This window comes from Salmo trutta, chromosome 8 (genome assembly GCF_901001165.1).
Source record: "Salmo trutta chromosome 8, fSalTru1.1, whole genome shotgun sequence".
Classification (NCBI taxonomy): Eukaryota; Metazoa; Chordata; class Actinopteri; order Salmoniformes; family Salmonidae; genus Salmo; species Salmo trutta.
This window is the reverse complement of record NC_042964.1, coordinates 31298902-31322822: the sequence shown is the minus strand read 5'-3', so window position 1 is coordinate 31322822 and position 23921 is coordinate 31298902. Positions and strand designations below refer to the sequence as shown.

General features: G+C 41.8%; 1 protein-coding gene and 2 non-coding genes across 6 annotated transcripts; all 3 read left to right on the top strand.

Moving 5' to 3' along the window:
* Positions 1-5793: 5793 nt before the first annotated feature.
* LOC115198663 (phosphate carrier protein, mitochondrial) lies at positions 5794-12168 on the top strand. Of its 4 annotated transcripts, none has more exons than XM_029760789.1 (8): positions 5794-5902; positions 6319-6476; positions 8463-8593; positions 9085-9264; positions 9510-9691; positions 10330-10502; positions 11026-11136; positions 11702-12168. In XM_029760789.1, exons 2-8 carry the CDS (start codon positions 6335-6337, stop codon positions 11860-11862), a joined length of 1080 nt encoding a protein of 359 aa, XP_029616649.1. In that variant the 5' UTR covers positions 5794-5902; positions 6319-6334; the 3' UTR covers positions 11863-12168. The 4 variants fall into 4 exon arrangements, with proteins under 4 accessions (XP_029616649.1, XP_029616650.1, XP_029616651.1 ...); XM_029760790.1 differs by lacking the exon at positions 8463-8593 and adding an exon at positions 7489-7613; XM_029760792.1 differs by lacking the exons at positions 5794-5902; positions 8463-8593 and adding exons at positions 6724-6773; positions 7489-7613.
* Positions 9939-10132, top strand: LOC115199280 (small nucleolar RNA SNORA53). The gene has a single exon (XR_003879374.1). It is a non-coding gene; the product is annotated as a small nucleolar RNA SNORA53 (small nucleolar RNA).
* On the top strand, positions 11318-11498 carry LOC115199279 (small nucleolar RNA SNORA53). Its single transcript, XR_003879373.1, has one exon. It is a non-coding gene; the product is annotated as a small nucleolar RNA SNORA53 (small nucleolar RNA).
* Positions 12169-23921: the final 11753 nt, after the last annotated feature.

Genomic DNA, 23921 nt, shown 5'->3' with positions numbered 1-23921 from the left:
ACCGACTATGAATGCAGCAACTAATTAGACTGATGTAATGAGTCTAAATACAAAATCGGGAGTGAATCTGACATATGGTTCATGAGGAAAAGATGATTGCAGATTTTGAGCATTAGCTTTACATATGCACAGAATGATTAGTTTACTTGTTTTTTTTTTTAGATATTAATACCAAATTCAGTGTGGGTCATCTCGTTTTTGGGACGTCCGTGATAATGGCAAGTTTCAGATTAAGTGAATTGACAGTGGTTTAAATGGACATGTAAAATCTGTAATTTGTCAGTAACTCTGCCACCTTTTTACCAATCCCTTAGCTTTACTCAAACCATGTACCATGGGCTTACATTCCAAATTTGGTGTCATTTGGTCCTGTGGTTCATGAGAAGAAGCATAGGAGCAAGAATGTTTTTATCTGCTGGTATAGTGTGGCCATCTTTGGATGCATCAATGTTATTTTCTCAAATTGTTTAGGGACTATTGTGATGAGTCTAAAGACCACATTTGGAGTGAATCTGACTTTTAGTCCATGAGAAGAAGATTTTGTTTGACTATGTGACACTGTTTAAATAATTATTAATAGATTCCTTTTTTTTATAAGATATCAATGCCAAACGTAACATGGTTCATCGTGGTAATGTCTTTGATGACCCTAAAAAGTTTCAAGTTGATAGGCCATTGTGGAGTGGATTTACAGTGGATTTAAATGGACACAGTCTGATTTCCTGATTTTATCAATAGCCATCTCTTAACCAGTCTCTTAAGTGGGCCTATATACTGAATTTGGTGTTATTTGGACTGGAATGTTGTGTTATATGGTTCAAAGGTTTTCAAAAAATGTCCAAGATGGAGGAAAATGTATCCTGACGGATCTTATGGGTCTTTGAGGTAAATTTGTTCAATATGAAGAAAACACCTACATACAAAGTTTCAAGTCTCTAGGTCAAACGGGGCGGTGGATATGAGGGTTTAAGTGAGACTGCTAATTTGAAATGAAAATATAAATAAAAGCTACTTATTTTAAGCTAGGGCTAAACTCTGGTGGTGCCAGAATAACAACCTATCCCTCAACGTAACCAGGACTAAGGAGATGATTGTGGACTACAGGAAAAGGAGGAACGAGCACGCCCCCATTCTCATCGACGGGGCTGTAGTGGAGCAGGTTAAGAGCTTCAAGTTCCTTGGTGTCCACATCAACAACAAACTAGAATGGTCCAAACACACCAAGACAGTCGTGAAGAGGGCACGACAAAGCCTATTCCCCCTCAGGAAACTAAAAAGATTTGGCATGGGTCCTGAGATCTTCAAAAGGTTCTACAGCTGCCAACATCGAGAGCATCCTGACTGGTTGCATCACTGCCTGGTATGGCAACTGCTCGGCCTCCGACCGCAAGGCACTATAGAGGGTAGTGCGTATAGCCAAGTACATCACTGGGGCTAAGCTGCCTGCCATCCAGGACCTCTACAGGAAGGTCTGTAGACCAGGACCTCTACAGGAAGAGGTCCAGGACCTCTACAGGAAGAGGAAGGCCCTAAAAATTGTCAAAGACCCCAGCCACCCCAGTCATAGACTGTTCTCTCTAATACCGCATCGCAAGCGGTACCGGAGTGCCAAGTCTAGGACAAAAAGGCTTCTCAACAGTTTTAACCCCCAAGCCATAAGACTCCTGAACAGGTAATCAAATGGCCACCCAGACTATTTGCATTGTGTGCCCCCCCCCACCCTTCTTTTACGCTGCTGCTACTCTCTGTTTATCATACAGTGAGGGAAAAAAGTATTTGATCCCCTGCTGATTTTGTACGTTTGCCCACTGACAAAGAAATGATCAGTCTATAATTTTAATGGTAGGTTTATTTGAACAGTGAGAGAGAATAGCAACAAAACAATCCTGAAAAACGCATGTCAAAAATGTTATAAATTGATTTGCATTTTAATGAGGGAAATAAGTATTTCACCCCCTCTCAATCAGAAAGATTTCTGTCTCCCAGGTGTCTTTTATACAGGTAACGAGCTGAGATTAGGAGCACACTCTTAAAGGGAGTGCTCCTAATCTCAGTTTGGTACCTGTATAAAAGACACCTGTCCACAGAAGCAATCAATCAATCAGATTCCAAACTCTCCACCATGGCCAAGACCAAAGAGCTCTCCAAGGATGTCAGGGACAAGATTGTAGACCTACACAAGGCTGGAATGGGCTACAAGACCATATTCAAGGAAAGTATTCAGACCCCTTGACTTTTTCCACATTTTGTTACGTTACAGCTTTATTCTAAAATGTATTAAATGAATGTTTCTCCTCATCAATCTACACACAATATCCCATAATGACAAAGCAAAAACAGAAATACCTTATTTACAAAAGTATTCAGACCCTTTAATATGAGACTCGAAATTGAGCTCAGTGGCATCCTGTTTCCATTGATCATCCTTGAGATGTTTCTACAACTTGATTGGCGTCCACCTGTCGTAAATTCAATTGATTGGACATGATTTGGAAAGGCACACACCTGTGTATATAAGGTCCCACAGTTGACAGTGCATTTCAGAGCAAAAACCAAGCCATGAGGTCGAAGGAATTGTCCGTAGAGCTCCGAGACAGGATTGTGTCGAGACACAGGTCTGGGGAAGGGTACCAAAACATTTCTGCAGCATTGAAGGTTCCCAAGAACACAGTGGCCTCCATCATTCTTAAATGGAAGCAGTTTGAAACCACCAAGACTCTTCCAAAAGCTGGCCACCCGGCCAAACTGAGCAATCGTGGGAGAAGGGCCTTGGTCAGGAAGATGACCAAGAGCCCGATGGTCACTCTGACAGAGCTCCAGAGTGGAGATGGGAGAACCTTCAAGAAGGACAACCATCTCTGCAGCACTCCACCAATCTGGCCTTTAGGGTAGAGTGGCCAGACAGATGCCACTCCTCAGTAAAAGGCACATGACAGACCGCTGGGAGTTTGCCAAAAGGCACCTAAAGGACTATCAGACCATGAGAAACAAGATTCTCTGGTCTGATGAAACCAAGATTGATCTCTTTGGCCTGAATGCCAAACGTCACGTCTGGAGGAAACGTGGCACCATCTGTAAGGTGAAGCATGGTGGTGGCAGCATCATGCTGTGAGAATGTTTTTTGGCGGCAGGGACTGGAAGACTAGTCAGGATTGAGGGAAGGATGAATGGAACCAAGTACAGAGAGATCCTTGATGAAAACCTTCTCCTGGGCGCTCAGGACCTCAGACTGGGGCAAAGGTTCCCCTTCCAACAGGACAACGTAGGAGTGGCTTCGGGACAAGTCTCTGAATGTCCTTGAATGGCCCAGCAACAGCCCGGACTTGAACCCGACCGAACATCTCTGGAGAGGCTTGAAAATAGCTGTGCAGCGACGCTCTCCATCCAACCTGACAGAGCTTGAGAGGATCTGCAGAGAAGAATGGGAGAAACTCCCCAAATACAGGTGTGCCAAGCTTGTAGTGTCGTACCCAAGAAAACTTGAGGCTGTAATCGCTGCCAAAGGTGCTTCAACAAAGTACTGAGTAAATGGTCGGAATACTTATGTAAATGTGATATTTCCATTTTTGTTTTTTTACATTTGCATACATTTCCTAAAACCTGTTTTTGCTTTGTCATTATGGGGTATTGTGTGTAGATTGATTAGGGGGAAAAAACTATTTGATCCATTTTAGAATAAGGCTATAACGTTTTTTGTTTGTTTGTTTAAAGTCAAAGGGTCTGAATACTTTCCGAATACACTGTATGTAACCACAGCTCTGCATAGCCTGTAAGTTATGTATTTTACACCAATAAGGTTAATTTATATATTAAGGTGAATTTATATATAAAGGTCTGTTTGTCGTCGGGTCCATTCGGGTTCGGGTTTGATTTTTCTCGGGTCCGTTCAGGTTCGGGTCACCCTTTAAAAAAATGTTTAGGTCCATTTGGGTCCAACGTTTTGGACCCGAGAAGACCTCTAGTCCAGACATGATGTAACAAGTGATGGTGGAAGAAGGCGGATTTGGTGATGTATTTTATGTGGGGCTCAGAGGAGAGAGTGGGACCCAAGTTTCTGACCGCAGATGGAAGAGCCCTCGATGGACATTACAAGGTCTCCTACTTTCTTGAGGAGAGCTTTGGGAGCCACCAGTATGATCTATTTTATTACTGTTGAGTTTGAGTAGATTGGATATCATCCAGTTCTCATGTCCGTGATATTTGATCATAGACAGGGGAGAGAGATGAAAGGTGGGTTTGGTATGGATGTAAATCTGGGTGTTATCCGCATAGCAGTGGATGTTGAGACCATAGCGGCAGATGATCTGGCTCAGGGGAAGCATGTAGATAATGAAAGTCAGAGGTTTGAGGACGGAGCCTTGAGGCACTCCTTGGACAAGCCTATCCAAAATAGCTACAGTATTTTTCTTACAGCAGTATCTTCTCGCTGCAGAAGGGGAGCTGAGCCTGCCCTTACAAAAAAAGATTGCAGTATTGAAACTGCAGTAAAAGTGCAGAAACTGCAGTCGACTGGTATTTTGGATGGAGTAATTGCAGAATAACTGCAGTGTACTGCAGTTGAACTGCAGTTATACTGCACTGTAACTGCAGTTACATTGCAAAATTACTGCAATAAAAACACTGTTCTTTTGGATGCAGTATTTGCAACATATTGCAGTTATAATGGACTCGAACTGCAGTTATACTTCAGTGTACTGCAGTTATACTGCACTCTGACAGCAGTCTTTTTTTGTAAGGGTGTCAATGAAAAAATACGGGCTCCACTGAATACCCTCTACTTAGCCCAGAGTGGAAATCAGGAATAGTTTCACCTATTGCACTCATATAGGAACCTGATGTTAATTGTAACTTCACCTAGACACCTACAAACAGTCAGCCAGAAGCAGGATTGAGCTTCCTACTGACTGACCATTGCCAAAGGATTGTTAAATATAGGTTGTAGTAGAGGCATGAAGGCATTTTCTGTGGTTTCTGCTCTCTGATTTGATATTTATTAAACTGGTCCAATCATTCAGAGGTCCACTTGATAAGAGCTTCACATGCTACTCGGGAACTAGGACATTCTGACATTTCTGACTTAACTGGTTGAACGTGGCATGTGTATAACTACAACCATAGCAAGTTGGAAATGTCAGAGTTTCCTAGTTCCGACTAGCACGTGAATGCCGCAAAAGTCAAGACTGCCCTGACACTGATGACCTGCAGGGACGAGGCCTGTCCTGCTCTACAGGCCTAGATTAATACAATGGACAAGAATAGACTGCCAAGGCACAGTAATCTACTTACTCAGACCTCGCTCGCTCTCTCTCTCTCGCTCGCTCTCTCTCGCTCTCTCTCTCTCTCTCTCTCTCTCTGTATTGCTCTCTCTCTGCCCCCTCTCCCTCTTTCGCTCCCTCTCAATTCAATTCAAAGGACTTTATTGGCCTGGGAAACATATGTTTACATTACCTCTCTCTCCCCCCCACTCCCTGTCTTTACCTGACACACACAGCACTCCATCGTGTATCAACTAAAGTGGCAGGAATACAAATGTAAAAACCAGCAAAAATCATTTGAACCGTTTCTGAACACAAGAAAGCAACAAACACAGCAAATGTGTTTAGTCTTCCATGTAGTTGGTGGCACTGTCACTTCTAAAACTCAATTTAAAGAGAAATCTAGCATTGTATTTCTATGATAGCACTGAAGGCCTAGGAAAGTCCTATTTCGTGATTGGACCCCGCATTTTGATTGATCGAACTGTCATTCCGTATATCGTCCCTGATAGGACGGGACGCAGAAGGACTATCCCAATGTTTCCCTTGACGTCAGGGAAGGACAAAATGATTTTTCGCGAGGTCGTTCGGCCCCTGTGACCGCCGGTTGAAGTAGAGTGGAGGCTCCATTTTAAGACACGGAGAGAGTGAGTGCAGTGCTACGAAATATCTAACATAACAATTCGATTTCACAATGTTAGAGTAGAATGGATTCTGAAGTCTTTACTGTAATGCTTTGTTTAGGACGTTTAGAATGTTTTATGTTGCTAACTTGTCTTGCGCAACCGTTCCACCTTGGGAAAGCTAGCTAATCAGCTAGTAGTGAGCAAGCTAACGTACTGTAGCTAACTAGAGGAATAGTTAGCTCACACCAACAATAACATGATCTAATACTGTTTGCCTTTCAATGTTGTCTGGATGTCAAATTATAGCTACATCCCCACGTGACATTCGAAACCACTTCCTAGGCTGTTGTCAGTGTAAGCTGAGCTGTTTTACTGTTGATCGTGTTTCTACAGCAAGGTAGTGAGCTAGCTTGCTAACATTCGCTTTCATTCTACAGACCGGTTTTGGACACCATGTATCCGACCACACTAACGCAGTTGTCCCGGGCTAATCCCTTCAACGCCCCGCTATTCTCCCTCCAAGAAATCGAGGAGCCCAAACAGAGCCTCCCCGCAAATGGACAGAGCCGCAACCTCGCTGCCGCAGCAATTGCTGGTAAACCAAGGTTCTGCATGCTAACAAGTAACGTTAGCTAGCTAGCGAGCAATTACGCAGTCAACTGAATCAATGATAAGACGAGATACCGATTTTATTCAACATGTGTCTTTTAATATATACGACTTGTGTGTTCGTCAAACGTTCACAGCTATCTAGCCACTGTCATTAAATGTGTAATGTCAAAGACAGGCCTTGTCTATGGAGGACACAGAAGGGCAGATGTAAACTTTGAAATATGCCGCAGGTATTTGAACTGAATTCATGACCCCCCCCCAATCGCTGTTCAAAACTAAGGTGAGAGGCCACTGACTCAAACGTGCAAAGTAGAAGTTAGGTCAATGTCTGTATTGCTTTCTAGCACACCAACCAGCTAATGATATGCGTCTGACCCCTAGACGGGGTCATTGCATTGGTTCTCAATTCGGATAGGTTTGAGAAGTTTTGTCAAGATTTAAGATCACTTGAAATGCTATCCTTTTTGTAACGTAAAGCATGGCCTTCAGCAACCCCTGTTATATTCTGACCATTGCAATATTATTGCTGTTTTTCATTGTTGGCTTAATTAAATATTTCAATTGAATATTTTTTGTTTTTACAGCTTAGCCGACCTAGTTCTAAAGGTGACATTAGCTATTATTGAACCACCATGTTTGGGTCAGGCTTTTGGTTAGTTTTAGAGCTTGCTGGCCGGTGTCCTTTTTTATAGCCTAAATACTGTGTGCTGGTTGGTTGATTAGTTATATAGCTAGTCTGCTCTGCTGTTACAGGGCCTGTTGCACAACAGTCTGCCCTCACAGGGAGTAAATGTTCTATGTGTGCATGGCTCTATGCACCTCTGATATAGGCCTATGCAGACTACATAGGACAGGACACACACAATTAAGCTCCACTTGAATTTGGCCTTTAGCCTAGTGAAGATGCAGTTTGCTCCTACTTATTACCACTTTTCTAATGAACAACATCAACACCAAGTCCCCATTTTGAAAGTATTGCCTGACTCTTTCTTCAGAGGGAGACAGCTGTGAGTTCGGCTCACGGAAGTATTTACTCCTCTGTGGGTTTGGTGGCATCATCAGCTGTGGCACCACACACGCAGCCCTAGTGCCCCTCGATCTGGTCAAATGCAGAATGCAGGTCTGTCTATCCCTGTGGCCTGGAGCCACTTAAAACCCAACACGCTGTGTTGTTTTTGTTGTCTGAAATGCAATTTGCATGGGAGAATGGATGTAACAAGCAGCCTGGTTTTGTGCAGTCGTGGTGAAATCGTTGTCATTGTTGTTCCTCACGTTTTATCCCACTTGATCACCTGATTTTGTTTTCGAATAACCTACATCGCATGGTAAGTGTGTGATTCACAATCACCAGTGTTCCTGTTATTGTTTAATGAACCTCCCTGCCTGCTACATTCCCCTTCCCAATCCAAAGCTAAAGGACTTGTAGGTCACTGAAAGGTCAGGAGTGACAATGGGAAAATATTTTCAGAATGTTCACTCTGCTATTTATAACATGATCAAATTGCAGTTATGCATTGCTAGAATGTAACCTATAGCTTTATAAGTAGGTTCAAAAGCCCAAGTAATTTACACCTCAATGGAATTATTCCCAGCTTAAAATTGACTAAAGTATAAACGCTTAATATATTTATGTAAGCTATATGTATTATTTTAACTAACTATGCAGCTGATGCTTCAACACTCTTTTAAAAAAAATTTTTTTTTAGTAAATGTTCAAATTCAGGAAGTATACTGGAAACTGATTCAAATGTAATCATAGACAAGCATTGAGATAAATTGGAATGTCAGTTTACTTACAGAATTTATAAAGGAATTGACCTAAACCCTGATTAACAAGTGTTTGAAATTTAATCTGGCTCATTCCCTGGTGTGTTCTAATGTAATGGTGGCATGTTTGTTGGTGATTATTGTCCTGTGTTGCGTGTGTTGTGACTGCATGTTGGGCACGAATTGTTGTTTTTTGCTGCAGACTCTGCAGATGTGAGCTGTGAGTTTGGCTCAACAAAATACTATGCCCTGTGTGGGTTTGGGGGTATCCTGAGCTGCGGCCTCACACACACAGCTGTTGTACCCCTCGACCTTGTCAAGTGCCGCATCCAGGTTTGTCGTACCCCCTGTAGCTGTCTGCTGTGTGAAGGCCTCCATAGCTCCTGTAAGGAAAGGTGCCCAATCCCAAATCTACACCTAAGAAGTTAGTTTCAACTTTATTGTCCCAGAGGGATTGTTCAACAGTTGTGGCCTTAAAATCCGGCAAGACTGTGCAGTCCCAAATGTACCCTTAAGTCCTTTGCACTTGAATAGATGAGGAAAAAATTGGGCGGAAAACTCGATTTGGGATTGGGCGGAAGATTCCTGTAGATTTGCAGACATCAGATAAATCACTAGCTATAAGTAGTAATGTTCATCTGGATAACCCCCTAGTTCACAACCTGAAACCTAGCTAGTATTTTTACATTAAAAAAAAAAAAAGAAAAAAAAAAAAAAGAACATAGCCTAGAAACCTTGGATAAAATTACCTAGATTTCAGCCCATGGGCTCTAGTCCCATTGTTCCTTTGACTCTCTACTAATCGATTGGTTTTTCTTCCTTAGGTGGACCCTGACAAATACAAGAGCATTGGCAAAGGCTTCTCCCTCACATTGAAGGAGGATGGAGCCCGAGGGCTGGCTAAGGGCTGGGCCCCTACCTTCATCGGCTACTCCATGCAGGGTCTCTGCAAGTTTGGCTTCTATGAGATGTTCAAGATCTTCTACAGCGACATGCTTGGAGAGGTCAGTCAGGGGTAGGAACCAACACTGTTGGATTCCCATGTTTACTGAGTTTTTAAAGGAACAGTTCACCCACCCCAAATAATTAATTGCATGCTAATTAGCAGGCGCTTTTACCCAATTACAGTACAGTGAGCACTTACACTTTTAGTATTTATATGTAATCCCTGTGGGACTTTTAACATATGGCATTGGTTTTGCTAGCCCACACAGGACCACAACTGACTTCGCCCCCTTTCATCTAACAGGAGAACACCTACCTGTGGAGGACATCCCTGTACCTGGCTGCATCTGCCAGTGCAGAGTTCTTTGCTGACATTGCCCTGGCCCCCATGGAGGCTTGCAAAGTGCGTATCCAGACCTGCCCCGGCTACGCCAACAACCTCAGACAGTGTGCTCCCAAGATGTTTGCAGAGGAGGGAGTATGGGCGTGAGTAGATATTGTGTTTGTGATGTCATTTGGTTTTTGTATTTATTTTGGAGGCTGTATAACCTGTAAAGGTATTCCATCCTTCTCAGGGACAGCTGTGAGGTGTATGCTTTTGTTCCTACACTAGGTGAACAAACCTGCTTCAACTTGTGGCCTTTATTAGATTGTGTGTTTCATGGCTGGTATGGAACATAAGCCTGCATAAGTAATTCTTGCTCCCAATAGCTGATTTGAGAGGTTACCACCAAACACGCTCCTTAGATCCACCTCTGGAGGGCATTCCTGTGCTGATGCTGTTGTCTGAGTGCTCCAGCCTGGAGGTGCTTGAGTCATTGGCGTGTGAGAGCAGTCTACCTGCCTCCCAGCACCCCTGCTGCACTGGCAACCCTCAGTTCCACTGATGGGACCCTACCAGTAGAGCTATGCTGGGGGATGGACAATCCCATAGGCCCTAATGGTATTTCCCAGGTTTGCGCCTTGATAGTCTAATGTAGTTTGTTCTCATCTCCTTTACACTCTTGTGTGGGGATAATTGAATGCTGAAAGTCGGTGCCTTGTTAGTGACCACCATATTGCTTTCACCTATTGTTTCTGATCAGAGAGACGAGAACTCTGATCTGTATGTACGGAACTCTCAGGTTCTACAAGGGTGTGGTTCCCCTGTGGATGCGGCAGATCCCCTACACCATGATGAAGTTTGCCTGCTTTGAGAGGACCGTGGAGCTGCTCTACAAACACGTGGTGCCCAAACCACGTGCTGACTGCACCAAGGCTGAGCAGCTGATCGTCACCTTCACGGCCGGCTACATCGGTGAGTAGTAGTACCACAGGAAATAGGATAAAGGTGGGTCTAGGAGCTCACCTTGAGTCATGTTTGTGTTGTCCTCGTAATAACTAAGGTACATATTATCTCGACTAACCGATGCCCCCACACTTTGACTCTACCGGTACCCCCTGTATATAGCCTCGCTATTGTTATTTTACTGCTGCTCTTTAATTATTTTAAAAAAAAATTTAAACTGCATTGTTGGTTAGGGCTTGTAGGTAAGCATTTCACTAAGGTCTACTACACCTGTTGTGTTCGGCGCATGTGACAAATACAATTTTGTTAGGATTTGGGGAAGCGTAATATGATCCTAGATCTGTGACCAATGGCAACTTCTTACCCAGAGAGACCTGGGTCGTATTCATTAGTGCACACCATAGCAAAACGTTTTGCAACGGAAAAGGAAAACAAGTGTTACTTATTTGACAAAGATGACCCTGGCTTCTGTTTGATGGTATATAGTGGTCCTATATAGGAGTGTGCTGATGATTTTGTCTGTCCCCTGCAGCTGGTGTGTTCTGTGCCATCGTGTCTCACCCAGCGGACTCAGTGGTGTCTGTACTGAATAAGGAGAGTGGCAGCACCGCCGTCCAAGTGCTCAAGAAGCTCGGACCTAAAGGTGAGTGGACAACCATAGGGCTTGTCTCATTTAGGAAATGCATCCTTCCTCAGAGATATCACTGATGTGATTTGGTACCTCAGGGTACTTTATCCAATCAAACCCTCTCAGATTACTGGGCGAGGATAGGTGGGTCTGAATAAATAAAAATAAAGAAAATACTTAATGGCCCAACTCCTACAACACGCTCCTCAGATCCACCTCTGGAGGGTGCTCCTGTGTGCTGGTGCTGTTGTCTCTGAGTGCTGCCGCTCCAGCCTGGAGGCCCTCAGCAGCTTTCTGGCTGTACAATTGGAGGTGCTTGAGTCATTGGTGTGTGAGAGCAGTCTACCTGTTCCCCAGCCAGGCTGGGGGTGGTTAACACTTGTTTTAGTCCCTTTTGGGTAGAGTCCAGCAACGTTCAATGTAAAGTCGTTCTATTGAGTACGGCCTTTTTAAATCTTGCATGTCTGACTGCCCAACATTGAGTGTTTGGCCCACTCAAAGAAACAAAAACAAAAAATATATAATTTATTTATACACTTCTAGCAAACACCTCCCTTCTCCCATTCTCTCCCCCTTTAAGGTGTTTGGAAGGGCCTGGTTGCCCGTATCATCATGATCGGTACTCTGACCGCTCTGCAGTGGTTCATCTACGACTCCGTGAAGGTCTACTTCCGCCTGCCCCGTCCCCCTCCCCCCGAGATGCCAGAGTCCCTCAAGAAGAAGCTGGGGCTCACTGAGTAAAAAAATAAAATAAAACGACCTTCATCTCCAGGACCCCCTCTCGACTCACCCCCCTGGCTGCAGCACACAGCTCTGTTTTCTATATTTATGTTCCTAAAGCAGCTCCTCTTCTCCAGGCCCAGGGCTGTTCCTCCCATGTATATTTAAGAGAAAGAGAGACCAGAAGGGAGGGATCCATGTTTGTCCCCTCTCTGCACTGAGGCACAGGAAAATATACGTACTGTAGAAACATGGTCTGGTTTTATCGACTCATGTCATTAGTAATGTGGAAATTATTTAATTATTAAAATGTTTCCCTCTAAAACATGTCCTGTTTTAATTTCTTGAAGTTTTCCACTGAAAATAAAATAATTTTGGTATTGTGGATAAGTGGTATTGGTATGCTATACATTTTAAGCTGCCGTGTCCATTTGATTTGAGTAACTAAAAAATTACAACTATCTATGGGCAAAAAAAACAAACATTAGCTGACATGGTCTAGTTGATCTGGACATTTCTGACAAGTTATAAATAGCTTTCTAAGGTATGCAATGACTAACATTTACATAAGGAACTGATGCTGCACTAACCAACTGAGAAATTGCACCTTGTGCATTCCTATACTACAGCTTTCAGGAGTTCCTTTCAAAAAAAATATTATAGAAAATGTAACCTTGTAAATCTCTTTAGGACAAAGTGACTTATCAGTATATTCGCCTGTATTTACCCCCCCCCCCCAAAAAAAAATGAGATGCTAATGTGGCTATCATAAAGTACTACAAATGCCACGATGATCTGGATGAGACTGCCGAATCAAGGCAAAGGTAAGAATCTCTGGATTTACTATGTTAGCTAAGTGTAGTAATTTATTGTCTATTTCTTTAAACTCTTGTGCAAGTTCTAAGATGACACAATACCTATTGGCAAAGGTGTCATCTAGAGATGACGTGCAGGAATTTGTCTTGCATGATGTTTACTTTGATGCTGATTAGGATTTTGGGATCTGAGAGTAAATAAAGCTGAATATATTGCTAACTGTCACATTGTCCAGGAGAGATTTACATGGTTATCAAAACATCACTCTAGGGTAAGCCTACATGAAACACAGCCCTTATTTTGAGTGTTTCTAAAATTTCCTTTGGGGAAAAATGATTGGTGGAAAAACAATTGGAACCATTTCCCTGTTTTACCGCTAGGAGGTTTTGTGGATATTATGACACCCTTTGTGGAGCTCTATAACCATAGAAACGGGTGCAGGATTTGTTTCTGTTCTCTAAAACACTAGAGGGAGATATATACCATGTACAGCCTGTGTCAGAACAGATGACCTGAATATTGATTGCATTTGTATTACTTTGTGATACACAAAAAAATATTTGTCTTTAGTGATGCTCATATCTGATGACTGTCCCTGGATAGAGGATGACCCCATTTATTAAAAATGCATCTTGTCAGAACATCAAAATTGCCTGCGTCATTCTGCTTTGTAAAATGGAGGCATGAGCATTGATAGTATGTGATTTGGGTGCAGGGCTAGGAGGTGAGCAGAACTACCTGAGGCTCGGGGGAATCTAATGGACTAGTATATCAAGCATGCGTCACAATGAACCCAAGAGGTGTCACATCAACAGCCTCCCAATGTTAATCGGACCGCATTGTGTTCAGTAACCATGTCATTATAATCCATTTGGCTGCTTTTAATAATGGGTTTTTCACATTTCCGTTCCCTGAAAGCGGCAGACACAATGGAATCGATGTTTCCAGGAAATTAGATGTGTTTGTGTACCTGGAGATCAGGTCTGCGGAATGTTGAGGTTGAGGGGGTCATGGGAAATGGATTCCCATTTCTTTGTGACCCCTTGGTGACCTCTGCATAACGTGGTAACCATTGAGTGCTTTCAAATAGTAATGACTCAGATGTACTCTGCTGCTACTGCTGTTAGAAAAAAAACATTATTTTAAAAAGGGTGGGATGTTGGTGAGCATGGAATATATTCCCAAAATGTGTAAGATTCTGAAATTGCTCTACAGATATTGATATCATGGTATGATTAATTTAGTCAGTAATTTATTAACTATTACTTGTGGTGTTATGTAGCCTAATGCATCATATGTATATACTTTCCCTTTCATCAATTAGTACTTGTAATGTACTTCCCAGGACTAACTACCACCTCAAGCAAGTTAAAATTCCAGAGATGCTCAGTACTGCTATAGATAACTATCTTTTTAAGTTGTATTAGTCATATGTACAGGATACACAATAATAAATAAAATATAAGAATAAGAACAAACTAATGGCTCAGTAAAATAGAATAAATGCAACATTTCCTCAAGTTAACATCGTCCTAGGTTGTAAACTCTAAAAGGATAGCTGCTGAGGGTGACAAGCTCGGTTTGCTACTTTTACCCTGGCTCCTAATTTATCTATGTGGACTACTGACGTGGCGACAGCTGCATCCCATCAATGGCAGTGCTCCCAATCCCCAGCGAGACAGGCCTGCCAACGTTTTTCCACTTCTATCTTCAATGTTATTTTAGTACTACAACTGAAGATGAAACTGAAGACCCAATGTGGAACTGAAGACTACTATAGTTGAGAGAAGTCCTGAAAAGCTTCAAAGGTAATACTATGGAAACACAAGATATTGGAAATAGTCTGAGCCTGCCCTGGTGATATTGGAACTATTTTATATCAGGCACTTATTGCAGTCACTTCATTATTTGATTGCACCACAGCTGACCACAGCACAGGAAACAGTTAATATGAATATCCTTCCTCCTCTGTGTGTGCGCATGTGTGAATGTTTGTGCTGTCATGCAGAAGTGTGTGTGTCCACTCCATTGTGTCTCTGCCCTTGTGTTGGTTTTGTGGAGGTCACTCTGAAACAGTAGCCAGTGTTCCTGTGTCACGAGCTGGGCCGAGTTAGGGTGTGGGCTGCGCCTGAGTCTTGTGTATCTGAAATGGTACCTCTGTAACTTATGTAGTGAACAGCCTCCGGCCAACCTCATGGGCCTCTGTCATGTGTAGTATAAAGCAGTAGCTAACTTACTATGTGGGAAACGTGAGGTAAAACTCATGCATCATGTGACTAGTGTTTCTCATTGATCATGGCACTTGATGATATAGTTGTGTGAAACACATTCAGGGATTGTGGCCAAGATAGAGGTCAGTTATCCAATGTGTGAATGCAAAATAATTGTCCTTCGTTACATTGAAAACATCTATATTTACCATACAGTCAGACTAAAGGAAATCGAATCTGGTTACCGTGCCCATCTATTGTGTCTTGAAGGTTAAGTTTTGACTCATGTGTCCTTTAATAGAAGGAACAATGGCTATCATTGGGCAGATTGGATTATGCTGAGCCCTGAGGCTATTGTCCGTTACGTGAACAGGCAAAAGCGGTGAGGGAGGAGCGCTCTTCTCAAATCTAACAGTAATCTGCGCTGTTCGGTCATGTTATCAACATGGCAGCATGGTGCATCGTCCAAAAGCATTCATCTATTTTCTGTAAAATATGTTACTTTTCAAACTAGTGTCATTGGGAAGGCAGATAAAGCATTTTTAACATACAGAGGTTGGCCTTTCCTGTCATATGACCCTTTCCCATCAAATTCATTCCACGCATTTTAGGGGATAAATTGAAACCAAATCTCAAGTGCTTCACATTACAACAAGCTTTGCTACCACTCATGACCTTGTTAATGGTGGGACTGGACTGTGTGTCATTGTGCCCTGTAGTCACATGTACCCGCCGTGTGTGTGATGATAAGGACATCTGACAGGGAGAGAGAGAGAAGAGGTGGGAGAGAGGGAGACTTAAAGACAGAGACGAGGGAGACAAAAAAAGACAGACAGAAAAATAGAGAGAGCGAGGGAGAGAGCTTGCTGCACCACACTAAACGCCCCCTGCTTGCATGTTCACCAAACAATGCCCTTGCTGCAGCTGACTGGATGTCTTAAACAGGATCAGTGTCCTCTCACCTCATTGGCTGAGAAAGTAGGAGTGACTTAACCTGTTTAGGATAGGGGGCAGTATTTTCACGGCCGGATAAAAAACATACCCGATTTAATCTGGTTATTACTCCTGCCCAGAAACTAGAATATGCATATAATTATTTGATTTGGATAGAAAACACCCTAACGTTTCTAAAACTGTTTGAATGGTGTCTGTGAGTATAACATAACTCATATGGCAGGCCAAAACCTGAGAAGATTCTATATGGGAAGTGTCCTGTCTGACCATTTCTTGGCCTTCTGTAGCCTCTTTATCGAAAAGCAGAGCTTTTGTGGCTCTGCTGTAACGTGACATTTTCTAAGGCTCCCATTGGCTCTCAGAAGGCGACAGAACGTTGAATAATAACTCTACAGTCCCTGAGCGAAAAACAGTAGGGGTTTTGGCAAGTGGTTGTTCTGAGAACAATGACACTGGCACGCGCGTGCATGTGAAGACTCCATTTTCTATTTTCAGTGTTTGAATGAAAACAACATCTCCCGGTTGGAATATTATCGCTATTTTACGAGAAAAATTGCATAAAAATTGATTTTAAACAGCGTTTGACATGCTTCGAAGTACGGTAATGGAATATATAAAACGCAGCTATTTGGATATATTTGGATATAACTATGGATTATTTGGAACCAAAACAACATTGGGTGTTGAAGTAGAAGTCCTGGGAGTGCATTCTGACGAAGAACAGCAAAGGTAATCCAATTTTTCTTATAGTAAATCTGAGTTTGGTGAGTGCCAAACTTGGTGGGTGTCAAAATAGCTAGCCATGATGGCCGGTCTATCTACTCAGAATATTGCAAAATGTGCTTTCACCGAAAAGCATGCATGAATTGTATAACATAATGTCCTAGGAGTGTCATCTGATGAAGATCATCAAAGGTTAGTGCTGCATTTAGCTGTGATTTGGGTTTTTGTGACATTATATGTGTAACTGATGTGAAATGGCTAGTTAGTTAGCGGTGGTGCGTGCTAATAGTATTTCAATCAGTGACGTCACTCGCTCTGAGACTTGAAGTAGGGTTTCCCCTTGCAACGGGCCGCGGCTTTTGTGGCGCAATGGGTAACGATGCTTCGTGGGGTGTCAGTTGTTGATGTGTGCAAGGTTCCCTGGTTCGAGCCCGGGTTGGGGCGAAGAGAGGGACGGAACCTACACTGTTACATATGCTAGCTTGAAAAATGGGTGTGTGATTATTTCTGGCTGGGTACTCTCCTGACAATCTAATGTTTTGCTTTCGTTGTAAAGCCTTTTTGAAATCGGACAATGTGGTTAGATAAAGGAGAGTCTTTAAAATGGTGTAAAATAGTCATATGTTTGAAAAATTGAAGTTTTTGCATTTTTGAGGTGTTTGTAATTCGCGCCACGCTCTATCATTGGATATTGGTGAGGCGTTCCGCTAGCGGAACATCTTTAAACCCCATTGGGTGCTGCGGCTTCATGTGTGAGATTCATAGGATTGCAGCAACATCAGGAAAGGAGGGAGGGAGAATAGCCATCTAATACAGTATGTGATACATGAGTTTACCCCTCTGTTAAATTAATCTATTGGAGGACAGTGGAATAGATATAGCAGAGTGGAATGGAACACAGTGAAATGGAACACCAAAACCTTAGGCTAGTACAGTGGAAATGTAGTAGATTTACCATAGGTCTATGTTAACCTCTACGGGATCGGTGGTCCCCCCCCCCCCCGCGGGACGGTTGAGCTAACGTGCTCTAATGTGATTAGCATGACGTTATAAGTAACAAGAACATTTCCCAGGACATAGATGTCTTATATGGGCAGAAAGCTTAAATTCTTGTTAATATAACTGCACTGTCCAATTTACAGTAGCTATTACAGTGAAAAAAATACCATGCTACTGTTTGAGAAGACTGCACAACAACAAAACTTTTATCACAGCAACTGGTTTGATACGTTCACTTCTGAAGGTAAATAATGTACTTACATTCAGTAATCTTGCTCTGATTTATCACCCTGAGGTTCCCAATCAGTTTTTATATTCAAATGTAGAAACTGGGTTCTACAGTTTGAACCCCAGCTGTGTCACATTTCCACAAACTTCAAAGTATTTCCTTTCAAATGGTATCAAGAATATGCATGTCCTTGCTAAAGGTCCTGAGCTACAGGCAGTTAGATTTGGGTATGTCATTTTAAGCAAAAATTGGGGGGGGAAAAAGGGTCCGATCCTTAAACATCATCGTAAAAATGCACAACATGATTTAAATAAATGTTTTCCTCCACCTACATAATCCCTCCAAAAACTGGGAGCACTAAAACATTACATAGGGGAGGACAAACAATGTAGCACTGAGCCAAAGTAAACATCCTAGCGGCAGGGCGATGTCTGTACAGGAGACAGGTAGTGTCTATCGTCTGTCCACAGTCTGGTTTTATTGATATCATCACCCCTCTCTCTCCAGTTGACCGAGTGACTGTTGGACCTGTTGCAGTAGTTACAATAAGAGACCCTTAGACCCTTGTAATATTACATCATCGTACTATACCCTTTACACATCACACTGTGAGGGAATGGCACAGCTTGACTGTATGTCACTGTAAAAAAATGTGTAATCTGGCTGCCTTAACATTTTTAAGTACAATTTGGATTTCGTGTTGAGTTAACCCAATCTAAAGTTACTTCAACCTAGTAAAGTAAGTGGAACTGACAAGTTTTTCTAACTTACTAACGTTTGTAACTTGGCTGCCTTCAAATGTCAAGTTGTGTCAACTTCCTATACAGTTGAAACAACTACTTAGAAAATGACACATTTCAGTGCTGACTAAATCTTTAGAATTATTTAATAGAGATTTCAGAAAGGAACATTACGCTCCCATCTGTCTCTTGCTCAGATGTGAGCTTTTTCGGCAGTTTCAAAACTGGCAGTGCACTCTTTAATGTCAACCAACAGACCACTTTACCTACAACAACATTCTCAATAACGGTTACATAAATGTTTTACTTGTTACTTTTTAGATGTGATTGTTTAAAACATCAGTTGAAGTCATCTGAACCTGACATTTTAAGTCGACACTACTGTTATGCTGCTTCAGTTGATTTGACTTATTGGTTGAGAATTTCTGAGTTGAGTGAACACCTAGTTCTTAGCTGATTCAGTATGATTCAATATGATTTCATAAGTTAAGACAATTTGATATATTATAGTTGACTTTACATTTTTTGTCAACACAATTGTTATGTTGCTTCAGTTGATTTGCCTTCATGGTTGTTCATTTCTAAATTGAGTAAACAAATTGTTTTTTGCTAACAATACGTTTTTACAGTTGAAGACAACTCAACAAAATGTATTTTGACTTGGCTAGATAAAACAAGTCCTTTTGACTGTATCTTTTTTATTTTATTTTTACATACGGGTCAACTTCATTAATCCACAAAATGTTGATTTTAGAAAATAATGTATGAAAGTGACGTATCCTTTTCCAGTAAGTAGCCTTGTAGTTTTTAACTTTTGTACGCTTTTTGAATGGTATTCAATCGGCAAAAACATCATAAAGGGCATCTGGTATTCATCTACAAACATGAATATACAGTAGCAAGAAAAAGTATGTGAACCCTTTGGAATTATGTGGATTTCTTCATAAATTGGTCACAAAGTTTAATCTGATCTTCATCTAAGTCACAACAATAGACAAACACAGTCTGCTTATACTAACAACACACAAACAATACGTTTTTATGTCTTTATTGAACACACTGTGTAAACATTCACAGTGTAGGGTGGAAAAAGTATGTGAACCCTTGGATTTAATAATGGTGTTGACTATCCTTTAATAAACTCAACCAAACTTTTTCTGTAGTTGCGGATCAGGCCTACACAACAGTCAGGATGAATTTTGGAGTCTGGTGTAAACCGCTCTTGAGGTCATGCCACAGCATTTTAAATCAGGTTGAGGTCAGGACTCTGACTGGGCCACTCCAGAAGGTCTATTTTCTTCTGTTGAAGCCATTCTGTTGTTGATTTACTTCTGTGTTTTGGGTCGTTGTCCTGTTGCATCATTCAACTTCTGTTGAGCTTCAACTGGCGGACAGATAGCCTTACATTCTCCTGCAAAATGTCTTGATAAACTTGGGAATTCATTTTTCCATTGATAATAGCAAGCTGTCCAGGCCATGAGGCAGCAAAGTAGCCCCAAACCATGATGCTCCCTCCACCATACTTTACAGTTGGGATATGAGGTTTTGATGTTAGTGTGCTGTGCCTTTTTTCTCCACACATAGTGTTGTGTGTTCCTTCCTTCCAAACAACTCAACTTTAGTTTAATCTGTCCACAGAATATTTTGTCAGAAGCGCTGTGGAACATCGAGGTGCTCTTTTGCGAACTTCAGATGTGCAGCAATGTATTTTTTGGACAGCAGTAGCTTCTTCCGTGGTGTCCTCCCATGAACACCATTCTTGTTTAGTGTTTTACGTATCATAGACTCGTCAACAGAGATGTTAGCATGTTCCAGAGATTTCTGTAAGTCTTTATCTGACACTCTAGGATTCTTCTTAACCTCATTGAGCATTCTGCGCTGTGCTCTTCCAGTCGTCTTTGCAGGATGGCCACTCCTAGGGAGAGTAGCAACAGTGCTGAACTTTCTCCATTTATAGACAATTTGTCTTACCGTGGACTGATGAACATCAAGGCTTGTAGAGATACTTTTGTAACCTTTTCCAGCTTTATGCAAGTCAACAATTCTTAATTTTAGGTATTCTGAGATCTCTTTTGTTTGAGGCATGGTTCACATCAGGCAATGCTTCTTGAGAATTGCAAACTCACATTTTGTGAGTATTTTTTTATAGGGCAGGGCAGCTCTACCCAACATCTCCAATCTCATCTCATTGATTGGAGTCCAGGTTAGCTGACTCCTGACTCCAATTAGCTTTTGGAGAAGTCATTAGCCTAGTGGTTCACGTACTTTTTCCAACCTACACTGTGAATGTTTAAATGATGTAATCAATATAGACAAGAAAAATACAATAATTTGTGTGTTATTAGTTTAAGCACATGGTCAATTGTTGTGGCTAAGATGAAGATCAGATCAAATTGTATGACTAATTTATGCAGAAATCCAAGTAATTCCAAAATGTTCTCATAATTTTTCTTGCCACTGTACAGTACAAGTCAAAAGTTTGGACACACCTACTCATTCAAGAGTTTTTCTTTATTTTTACTATTTTCTACATTGTAGAATAATAGTGAAGACATCAAAACGATGAAATAACACACATGGAATCATGTAGTAACCAAAACAGTGTTAAACAAATCAAAATAAATATATTCTTCAAAGTAGCCACCCTTTGCCTTGATGACAGCTTTGCACACTCTTGGCATTCCACTAGCTGCGGGAACTTACTTCCATTCAGCCACAAGAGCATTAGTGAGGTCGGCACTGATTTTGGGCGATTAGGCCTGGCTCGCAGTCGGCGTTCCAATTCATCCCAAAGGTGTTCGTTGGGGGTTGAGGTCAGGGCTCTGTGCAGGCCAGTAAATCATTTCAGTATGAACTTCACTTTATGCACTAGGGCATTGTTATGCTGAAACAGGAAAGGGCCTTCCCCAAACTGTTGCCACAATGTTGGAAGCACAGAATCTTCTATGTCATTGTATGCTTTAGTGTTAAGATTTACCTTCACTGGAACTAAGGGGCCTAGCCTGAACCATAAAAAACAGCCCCAGACCATTATTCCACCTCCACCAAACATTACAGTTGGCATTAAACATTCGGACAGGTCGCATTCTCCTGGCATCCGCCAAACCCAGATTAGTCCATCGGACTGCCAGAGAAAGCGTTTCCAGTGCTCTAGAGTCCAATGGTGGCGACTTTTACACCACTCCAGCCGACACTTGGCATTGCGCATGGTGATCTTAGGCTTGTGTGCGGCTGCTCGGCCATGGAAACCGATTTCATGAAAATTCTGCATTTTGACATGTCCCTCTGTGCACCCTCTGTGACTTCTAGGAGGATTTTAACCCATTTAACCCCAATATTATTTATTTTGTGTGATTAGTGAATCATTTACGCCTGTCCCTCATTTTAAGGTCAACCCTGTTATGTGAACTGAACTCATGTTTTAATATGCTGAAACTAGTCCTTCCATTTTTTTTTTTAAGAAACATTGAACATCTAATAGTCAAATCATAGTGTAAAAGTAGGTGAGATGGTTCTACCTTCTCCATTACAGGCCACTCCAGTAACTCAGGATCATGATTCCCACCACAATTGCAACACCATCGTCCTTCTACACACCATTCTTCAGTATACTCTGTTCATCTACACACGCTTGAAACACACACGCTTGTAACATACGCCGTTACATAACCAAGCTTCACATACATAGGTATTTGCATTTTATCAACAAAAAAAAACAACAGTACCGACAAACCTTCCTCTTTTTCTCCATTCACCCAGCAGTTCAGACGCCGGGAACCAACCACACCATGAATTCTCTTCAGGTATTCAACCTGACCATCCGTCGTCACCCCTGAGATGACTCCTTTGACGGGTGCTCTACTCCGAAGTTCAAAACACAAAACTTCTGTTGTCCGGACTCTTTTGAGGCCCGCTGTAATCTTCCTCTGCTCATCAGAAATACAATTAATAAAAATAAGACCAGTCCTGTTCACTCTGACAGACTCCACTCAACAAACGCACATCCTTGCTCAACAAACTCACTTGCCCAACAAGAAGTGATTCATTATCATTTACACACGTATTCTCCACTCCAACTTAAGACAATTTCCTTTTCGATACTACTGTAGTCCATTCAGAACATTCGTCTTCACCAAATTTACTCGACGCGCTGCTTAATTCAAACTCGGCATCCACTTCCGTCATCCATCCTCCTCTGACCGAACCTCTCATCAACTCACCACTTCCCGTAAGAAAACGTGGATATGTCATAGGGCTACCTCCTTAGTGGGTGACTCGACTTACCACATTCTCTGAATGGAGGGCCCTTCTTTATGGAATTATGTGTAGTCTACTCATGATGACCAGACAGAATTTCAAGGAAATGGGCTCAACAGGGAAATAAGTTATTGGGAGATGTTTGTGTAACAAACTAATAAATAATGTCAACCACAAAAAAAGCTATGAGTGTATCAAGTTTAGACCATGTGTACACCACCATCTTGTCTATTTCAAGTCTTCTCTCATTGATTGAGAAAAGTGTCTGTCAAAATGACATGCAGCACTTTGGGATGGACCCACCTCTCAATTAATGAGAGGACTTGAAATAGACAAGATGGCAGTGAACAAATTATTGGGTTACTTCATGGTGCAAAAAAACATATTTATTTTAATAAAGGAGCATTTTCTAAAATCAAAACAGAGCCCCTGTAACTGGACACAGACATTTATGAGACTCCTGTTTGTACGAATCAAGGACGAAGGCAGCATTGGCGAAAATCTGATATCAACTTTGGAGGGGACAATTACATGAAATTTTCTCAAGAGCAATTCCTGAGGGGGACACCAAAAGTAGTGCTGTAACACATAGCCTACATTGTAATATGGTAAATGTATATTGAGGAACCAAAGAAATAAGGTGTTTGCCGTACTCCTAACTACCGGTACCCAAAACTACACAACTAATCACAACAGCAATACCATTGCCTTTAACAAATCTTAGTTCAGTCACCAGTTTAAGTTGAGAGTGGGGGTATCCATGGCATTTTCCAATTATGTTCCTATTTTACAAGTCAAAAAAATTGAGAACCTTTCATAATGTTGCCAAACAAAGACTCAACAAACTTACCTGAGACTCCCTGTCTCTGCCAGTCTGTCCCCAACTCTGCTGTCTGTGTGCCATCTGTTGCCTGCTCTGCCTAATGACATCATTGTGAAACATTTCCATTAGAATTTCATTTCTTTCTTATGAACATTTTATCAACTAGTCTTTGAGATATTAGGCTACTAGGGTTCTTACTATGCGTTTTGGTGTATTGAAAAATACTCTGATGTCCGTCTTTTATTTTTCTGCCATTTTTCTACCTGGCTGGCTGGCTGGCTACACACACAGTGTGTAGGTTATTTACAGTAGGAGATGGGCTTCTATCA

What these genes read in the sequence shown, in the direction of transcription:
- LOC115198663 (XM_029760789.1), top strand. Translation starts at nt 6,335, where the DNA reads ATGTATCCGACCACACTAACGCAGTTGTCCCGGGCTAATCCCTTCAAC. An exon ending in CTTCACGGCCGGCTACATCG is followed by an intron (nt 10,503 to 11,025) that starts GTGAGTAGTAGT and finishes TGTCCCCTGCAG; the next exon opens with CTGGTGTGTTCTGTGCCATC. An exon ending in CAAGAAGCTCGGACCTAAAG is followed by an intron (nt 11,137 to 11,701) that starts GTGAGTGGACAA and finishes TCCCCCTTTAAG; the next exon opens with GTGTTTGGAAGGGCCTGGTT.